General features: G+C 35.1%; 1 protein-coding gene and 1 long non-coding RNA gene across 2 annotated transcripts; both read right to left on the reverse strand.

Moving 5' to 3' along the window:
* Nucleotides 1-5,064: 5,064 nt before the first annotated feature.
* Nucleotides 5,065-6,146, reverse strand: LOC133791746 (protein argonaute 11-like). Its single transcript, XM_062229663.1, has 7 exons — nt 6,133-6,146; nt 6,030-6,048; nt 5,739-5,842; nt 5,606-5,669; nt 5,357-5,435; nt 5,200-5,273; nt 5,065-5,106 (listed from the first exon to the last, which is right to left on the reverse strand). Exons 1-7 carry the CDS (start codon nt 6,144-6,146, stop codon nt 5,065-5,067), a joined length of 396 nt encoding a protein of 131 aa, XP_062085647.1.
* A 400-nt stretch (nt 6,147-6,546) lies between these two features.
* Nucleotides 6,547-6,840, reverse strand: LOC133789646 (uncharacterized). Its single transcript, XR_009873648.1, has 2 exons — nt 6,690-6,840; nt 6,547-6,586 (listed from the first exon to the last, which is right to left on the reverse strand). It is a non-coding gene; the product is annotated as an uncharacterized LOC133789646 (long non-coding RNA).
* Nucleotides 6,841-8,357: the final 1,517 nt, after the last annotated feature.

Raw genomic sequence — 8,357 nt, forward strand, 5'->3', positions numbered from 1 at the left:
ATATATATCTCTGAAATTATAATATATATATATTTATCATATATATCATATATATATATCTAAAATTATAATATATATATCTTTATATAACCAAACAAATAATAAAAAAAACAACATATATACCTGAACGTATGGTTGGGCTGGAACCGTGAGCAACGGCCTGGAACTCACTCCAAGAACTTGCCGGAGCCGAGAGAACACAGCCCGTCGAGCGCCGCCGTGAGTGTTGGAGCCGAGACAACACAGCCCGTCGAGCGCCGCCATGAGTGCTGGAGCCGAGAAAACACAGCCCGTCGAGCGATGCCGAGAATGGTGGAACCGAGAACCCAGCGCCGTTCACCATCGTCACTTCTGTCGAGCGCCGTTCACCACCTGCTGCCATTCACCTTCAGCCGTTCAGCAACCTTGGTCCATTCAGCAGATATAGCAGCCATGGGCTACTGGTTTTGAGTAATAAAATCCCTCAATTTGTATAGTTGTTAAGTATGTAACCCTATTTTCGAAATGTATATGGCTGTTTTAAGTGTTTTACATAAAATATTTAAGGGCTTGCTTTGGGAGTCCTTAATACTTTTTTAGGACTCGCAAGCAAGTCTTAAAAAGTATTAAGGACTCCCAAAGAAAGACCTTAAATTTATTAATAAGTAAGACACTTTTTTTAGCCCAGGTTTTTTAGGACTCGCAGATTCTTTTAGGACACTCATTGCGAGTCCTAAAAGAGTATTAAGGTGTAACGTCCTACGTTTTTGGGTACCTTTAAACGACTCGGGTCGGGATTTTTCCCCCGGGTTAAGAATATTATTTTAAATAATATTATATTTTGTTTGTAAGTATTCCATGAGTTATTGCTAGCCAAAATATGAATTTTGTGATTTTTAAAAGTCAAGATAAGACTTTCGGTCCTGGACCGACACAAAAACCCTGATCGGGTAAAAATCTCAGAAAATAAAACGAAAAATCATGGCAATTATATTTTGGGCATAAAATACATTCATAAAAGTTAAAGTTTGGTCAAAAATAATAAACCTAAAAGAAAATGGAAATTTTAGGGCATTTTGTGTTAAATGCCTAATTTTGCCGAAATGGGGAATTTTATTCCATGAATGGACCTTAGGTTAAATTTTATTTTGTGGTTAATTAAATTAAATATGAGAGACATTTAATTTAATTAATTAATAGTAAGTTTGGTGATTAAAACTTAATGAGAGTGAAAAAGGTGTAAGAAGTCAAGTGGGCAAGTGGGTAGAAAAGCACTCAAGTGTTTTGTGATATTTTGAAGAGTTGTGTGAGCCATTTTAACCCCCAAATCCGACCACTCTCCCTCCCTCATTCACTCTCATCTGATTTTTGAAGACTCTCTCAAGTGTTCTCTCCATTTTCAACCCCAAGAACACCAAAGAAACTTGGAAGCTAAGTCTTGGTCTAGGAAGGGTTTTCCCTAAGGTAAAGTTTCATTAATCTAGGCTTTTGTAAAGTTTTAAGCTTAGAGTTTCAAGTAGCTAATTAACTATGTTGTTGGGGGAAGTTGGTTAGGGTTTTTGAAAGGTTTTGGAGGAGCCAAAGCTAATAGGAAGGTCCAAACCTTAAGCAAGAACACCAAAGAGGTAAAAAGTTTACTTTTGATGATTTTGTTGTAGGGTTTTTAGTTTTAAGCATTATTTTGTATATCTAATGCTTAAAGTTTCTTGTTGGTGATGTAATAAGGTTATGGTAGTTGTTTAATAATTTTTATGATGCATGTGTATTGATTTTTGAAAATGGGAACCAAAACCCCCAAGGGTTTGGTAGGATACCCTAAAACAAAACATGTTTTGAGCTGTGACTTCCAAGGGGTCAAGCAGCCACTGTATATTGGTTTTGTAAAGTTTAAGTGTACTGTGATGTTGTTGAGATTGAGTACATAAAATTGAGCTTTTGAAACACAAAAAAATGTTTAGAAATGAGTAAGTTATGCTATTTCAAAGTTTAGGTAAAAAAACTGTTTTTTCGTATTCTTATTTTCGGAACCAAGTTTGGACAGCCACTGTATAGGGCAAATGAACCCAGTTTTTTCTAAAATTTTGTGGACATATTTCTGGCATAACCTATTAGTCCACTGTAAAATTTGGTAAGAAAATATTAAACGGTTTGAAAGTTATTAACTGTCAAAGTTTGGAAAAAAAATAAGGACTTAAAAATAAGGTCATTTTTACCTCATTGTTGGAAAATGATTTCACCAATCAAAAATGCTCATTTTGACCTAATATTTTACAAAGACCTAAATGGCATAACAAAAATGGAATTGGGAAATTTTGGTAACAATTGGGTAAGTAAATTTCAAGTTATGAACTAACGAAGTATGTAGTTAAAAATGTGAAAATTAGGTTTTTCACACTTAGTGTAAAAATGAGATTTTGGAACATAAGGTAAAAAGTAAAATTTTGCTTATTTCAAGATATAAATTGGTAAGTCTTGAAATCATATTTTCACTAAAATTATCCCTTTGAGTTTAAATGAATTATTTTTATTAAAGAGTTTTTATTCTTTCTAAAAATAAGAGATTTAATTTACTAATAGTTAATAAATTAAAAGAGGGTTTAAAACCCTATATTTTGATAAAATAATTAAATAAATTATTTTCCTAATAAGTAAAATTGATTAATTGCTTTTGGAAAATTAATTAGTCAAGATGAGAAATTTATAACGGTTTTCCTAATTAAGACAAATTAGGCAATTTTCTTAAAACGGATTTTAGATATTAAAACCTTAAGAAAAATAAAAGGAAAATTTAAAGAGTTTATTTTCTTTAAAAATAATTAAGGAATTTATTTGTATTTTCTGGATATAATACTGGCTAAAATCTTACATATTTTAACCGACTAGTCGAAAGTGCGGGTTAATAGTGATACCTTGAAAGAATAAGATTTTTAGCGGATTATGGGAAATACCATTGTGATACCCGAGCCTAGGTATCGAGACCTTAGGATAGGTCTCCCCGAGACTTAGGGTTTAGTCTCGAATATTTTGTATGACTTTCCTTAATAGGTTTAAAACCAAATAAGGATTATAAATCCTTACAAATGACTTTTATTAAAATGACCAAACTGCCCAAAATAATAATAATGAATTATTAGTGCCATAATTAATCCGAGTATACTGTATGGATAACTACAGTATTGGCTAAGCGTAACTGGACTGAACGTTGGAGGGTGAAAACCTGCTGAGCGCTAAGGACTCCAAGTAAGTCAACTTATATTGTATGGCTGCAACATGAAATGATTACTGTCTTGTATGTTAGTATAGGGATACATGCATATATATAGGCTTTCATAGAAAGTTGCTTAGAGACGTTAGTCTAGTGAGTGCTGATTTAAAAAATATGAACGGTAGAAGTCCGTCATATCCTAGACGGTTGATCCCCGTCACACTGCTTGATTTTATTTATGTCCGGTTCATTACCGCGACGAGTGGCCATGAGATGAGGATAAGCTGGTTAAACCTAGGGGCGCCAAGATAAATGGGACCTAGGGGCCCTCATGCTTACTTAATCATTGGACGGTTAGAATCCGAGCAAGTGCTCTGATAAGTTATTCCCGGATAGCAGCCGTGAATATTGGCCATTCCGTGAGAGTGCCTAGAGATACTAGGGGTTGCCAAGATTGAGTGAGGCTGAACACCCTAGGGGCAGCTGCTCACCAGCACCACTGATTAACATAGAAGTCTCTGTAAAATCGTGTAAATTGGATTACACTCTTGAATAAGTAGCGATGCCCTAGGTAACACGATAGTTACCCTTGATGAGAATATTTATTGGCTAGATCTTAGTGTGGGGACTCGGTTCTCTTTTACAGATTAGCAATTATGTTGGAGGGCGCGTTACGCATGAATTGTTGGAAATTGTCGAGCGTTGGTCTCGAATTATTTGGTGATATAATATATATGCTTGCTCTGGGATTTTCTGAGTGCAGGGATATAATTGTTGATAAGATATAGTTGTGATATAATATATTTGCTTGCTCTGGGATTTTCTGAGTGCAGGGATATAATTGTTGATAAGATATAGTTGTGATATAATATATCTGCTTGTTCTGGGATTTTTCTGAGTGCAGGATTTTTATCTAGTTATGAATTAATTTATCCTTGGTTATCATCCATGACCATAAATTTGCCAGGACGCTTTAGCGTTCTTGAAATTGATTGTTTAGGGTCCGGATGGGTCCGGAACCCTAATTCTCTACATGCTTTGTTTGAAAGTTGATCTTACTAAGCGTTTTCGCTTACCTAGTTGTTTCATGTTGTAGGTAAGAGCAAGGGTAAGGCAGAGCAGTGAGCGCTGGAGTCTTCCTTGCAAATGTACATGTGGACCGACCTTTTGGGAAGCCTTTTTATTTTTGGAAATGTTGTGTAATTTTCCTAAACTAGGCTCACTCTAATCTTTGTAAAACATGTTTGTAACTAAATGTTAAGTATGGCCATACGACTTTTTAAAAAAGTTTTTTTTCTATGGGTTTTTGAGACATTTTGTTAAATGAAAACATTTATATTTCCGCATTATCGAGTCTTGAAAATCCGGGTCGTTACATAAGGACTCCCAAAGCAAGTCCTTAAAAATATTAAGTAAAACACTTATTTTTATAACCCAGATTTTTTTAGGACTCGCATTTTTTTTAGGACACTCATTGCGAGTCCTAAATTGTGTTTTTTTAGGACTCTCAATGAGTGTCCTAAAAACTTCATAAATATTTTTAAGGACTTGCATTTATGTGCGTGTCCTAAAAAAGTGTCCCGTAAAGGGTATTTTGTAGTAGTGTTTGGTTGTACACAGAGTTGGGCATGGCAGAGCTGAGTCTGCCCTCAAAGTATGTGGAGTAAGGAGAGTACTTGACACATTGCTCCTTCCATCCTACAAAAAAAAAAACATAACATTATGCCTCTTAAATGCCTATATCAGGTCAAGAACAGGAACAACAAAAGTAGTTCACAATAGAATGTTGGAATCGGAGAACAAAAAATGAAAATGAATAGTATTTAAGTGTAGCAGAGATTGTTGGTGAGAACTTGCAAGGCATCAGCAGGGAAATTGTTCTAATCAAACAAGACATGGTAGTGAGTAGGCCGACTGGTTCCCTACAAGAGTATATATTACAAGACATAACTTTCATTAATACTCTATATTAATTAACAAAGATATTAAACATGACCAAAGCAAAAAAATTGAACGTGAATTCCAGCATGACTGTTAAGGTAGAAGTCAAACTCAGTTGGGTGGCAGATTTGGGTATCAACAACAGTACCTATATGTAATGTTAAATCAATTAGATTTCCTTTGAAATTTAGCTATACAAATATATTGGTACAATGGATTCACAGACTAAACCTGGTTGAATGTTGCCACTCTTGTCCATGGAATCACGGTTGTTGTAATCAGCTGGGAAAAGGCGGGTATGATACCTTTTCTGAACAATAACAAGTATAATTGGAGGAAGATATCCTTCCTCAAGCGAACGACAAGCTTGTTTATAAACAAATACGTAAACACTATAAGAGTCGCAGCCATGTTTTTGTGAAATGATTGATATCTGCTCTAAAGGCTATTCCTCAATCATTTAGTGATAATAGTACATACCTTTCTTATAGCATCTACCTCGTGAAGCATCACTTGACTAAATTGTCTGTCACTAACACCATCTCTGCCAAAGACCACAAAACAGAGTTAATTAAGCAGTAATGACAAAAGACCAAATATTTACTATGTCTACTGTGGATGTGTTACATCAGCACCAAAGATTATTGTAGGCAAATCAGACACAAAAGGAATTTTCCTATGGATAGCATCACTTAACACTGTATTCCGGCCGCCAACCTATATAATATAAATAGGTACAAAGAAATAAACAACACAACAACACCAGCTCCAACACAGAAAAAACTTGCTTAGCAAAACAATACTACCATGGAAGTGATAAAATGTGACATATACATACTAAGTGATTATTATATATATTGCCTAGTGTTCTAAGGGAAGAGATATAAAAAAGTTGATTATAAACAAGAGATGCAAGAGAGTATCTTTAATAAAAAGAGAAAATCGTATACAAAGTAATAACAGGATATGTAACTGCAATTATACTAATTTTACCAGTTTATTCTAACCTTTTCATAGCCATTAAATTAGACACATCAGAGAACAGTTTATTCTAATTTTACCACTTTCTATACCGCATTAAATTAGACACATCAGATTTAGCTTAGTTTGAGAGCATTCTACTCTCTACCAACAAGAAACCCAAGGCCATTGACTTTTGGAAGCATTTGATTAGCTACAGCAATAATTTGGGCAACAATTAACCAAATGAGCAGAGAATTTACTTTTTGTAAGAAACAGAAAATTGTTGGAAAGAGAGACAATATGCAAAGCTCTAATTTATATAAACACAAGCAAAACAAACTCACCACAAGGTGATATCAAACGATAAGAAAATTAAGAACCTCATTTCTGAAAGCCTGGCCAATTTGAGCAGCAGCAAAAGGAAGCTTGTTCCCATTGTAATAGTACAAGTCTTTGAAGTTAACAAATATGCCCTGTGCAGTTTCTGGCCGCATGAACCTACAACAGAGGAGACTTAATTACATATCATTACTGACCAAACAGGAGTCTTAATAAAAAAGAATCGCTAAGAATAATTAGTACCAAAATGTAACGTGCTCACCCAGGGCTCAAGCCAGATGGGCCTATTGATGTTTGGAACATAAGATTGAATGGATATGGATCAGAAAGTGGATTCTTAGTGGTGAAACATACTCCCAATACTATAATCAACTGCTCTTGCTGCCTGCAAAAGCATTAGAGGTGAAACATATAACACAAACAACAGCTAAACCCACAACCACTACAAGAAATCTGATCTTTACCTACCAATATTTTACCTACCAATATATATTGGTAGGGAAAGTAATGTTTTGCCTACCAATATTTATTGGTAGATAATATTAGTAGGTAAATGCTAGTCCATTATATTATATTTCGGAACATAGCTTTACCTACCAATAATATCAGTAGGTAATGATATTTACCTACGTATGGAGGGAAATTTTTTAACCATTCCCACTCAATTTTCCCCCCATTTTTTATTTTCATTATATTATTTTATTATTATAAATGCTTATTTGGAAGCTTATGTGGAGTAAATAATATGATGTGTACACATTGTATAACATGTGGCATGCCACGTGTGTACATAGTTGGAAAAAATATAAATAAAATATATTTATAATAAATTTGTATTTAAAATTAAAATAAAAACTAAAAATTCTACCTACCCACGTTTTTTTCTTTTCCCCTAAACCCTATCTCTCTATCTTTCTCACTTCTCAGCCGCACACACTCACTCTCTCAACTCCCTCTCCCTCACGCTCGGCGAACAACACGAACGGCTTCAGAGTTTGTTGAAACCTCTCTCCCTGTAACCCCGCCACCTGACGCGCTGGAGATCGCCGCAGGAGGAGCTCGGAAGTTGCACCGCAGTTGTGGGTTTCGAAGCTTTTTCGGACCTCCACCGTCGTCCAAACTAGATTCCAAGGGAATGGTTGTGCTCCGGACACCGAGAGGATGAAAAGCCACCAAAGAATCAATGGGGGACAAAGACCCATGATTAGCTCGAGACAAGTTGTACCATGTCCTCTTCTGCTTTTCTCTAACCCTTATCTTCACCACCTTGGCCAACCTAACCCACTACCCTTTTCTGCGTCGCCACTCCATTTGGATTGGATCCATCGCTTGCCTCTTCGCCGGCGCCGCCAAAGAGGTCGCTAACGAACTTAGGTTCTTTAGATCGGCCGGAGCCTCGTCAAGAGACGCCTTCGCTGATATCCTCGGTGTGCTACTTGCTGGTTTTGCTCTCTCATTAGCTAAGCGTTGCTCTCGACCTAATAATCGAGCAAAACCAAAGATTGACAAATAACCACCAATAATTTGTAGACTCACTATAAACTGTTAAAGAATAAATTTAATAAGAAAAAAAAGGGAAAAATTAAATACTGCTCATTAGGAGAAAAAATATCAATCGACATCAACCTTAGTAAGTACATTAAGATTAAAAAAATACAAAAACTGCTATATAAATGATAAACAAAATTACACCATAAAGGACTGACAAAGAAGAGAATAACATACCAGTAATTTGAGATATCAAACGGCTATTAATAAATAAAAAAGGGCTTTTAGAGATGCAAAAAATGTTTAAAAATCATTTTAAAACAATCTTTTTTTATACGCTCAAAGCATAATCATGAATTTCATAATTTTTCAACTGAAAGGGAAAAATAACATAAATAAGAGAATTAGAAAGGCATAAGAGATTAAAGACAATTCATTTAAT

Source organism: Humulus lupulus, chromosome 7, assembly GCF_963169125.1.
Source record: "Humulus lupulus chromosome 7, drHumLupu1.1, whole genome shotgun sequence".
Lineage (NCBI taxonomy): Eukaryota > Viridiplantae > Streptophyta > Magnoliopsida > Rosales > Cannabaceae > Humulus > Humulus lupulus.

What these genes read in the sequence shown, in the direction of transcription:
- LOC133791746 (XM_062229663.1), bottom strand. An exon ending in GCTGATGTAACACATCCACA is followed by an intron (nt 5,670 to 5,738) that starts GTAGACATAGTA and finishes GGTCTTTGGCAG; the next exon opens with AGATGGTGTTAGTGACAGAC. An exon ending in ACAGTCATGCTGGAATTCAC is followed by an intron (nt 5,107 to 5,199) that starts GTTCAATTTTTT and finishes ATACTCTTGTAG; the next exon opens with GGAACCAGTCGGCCTACTCA.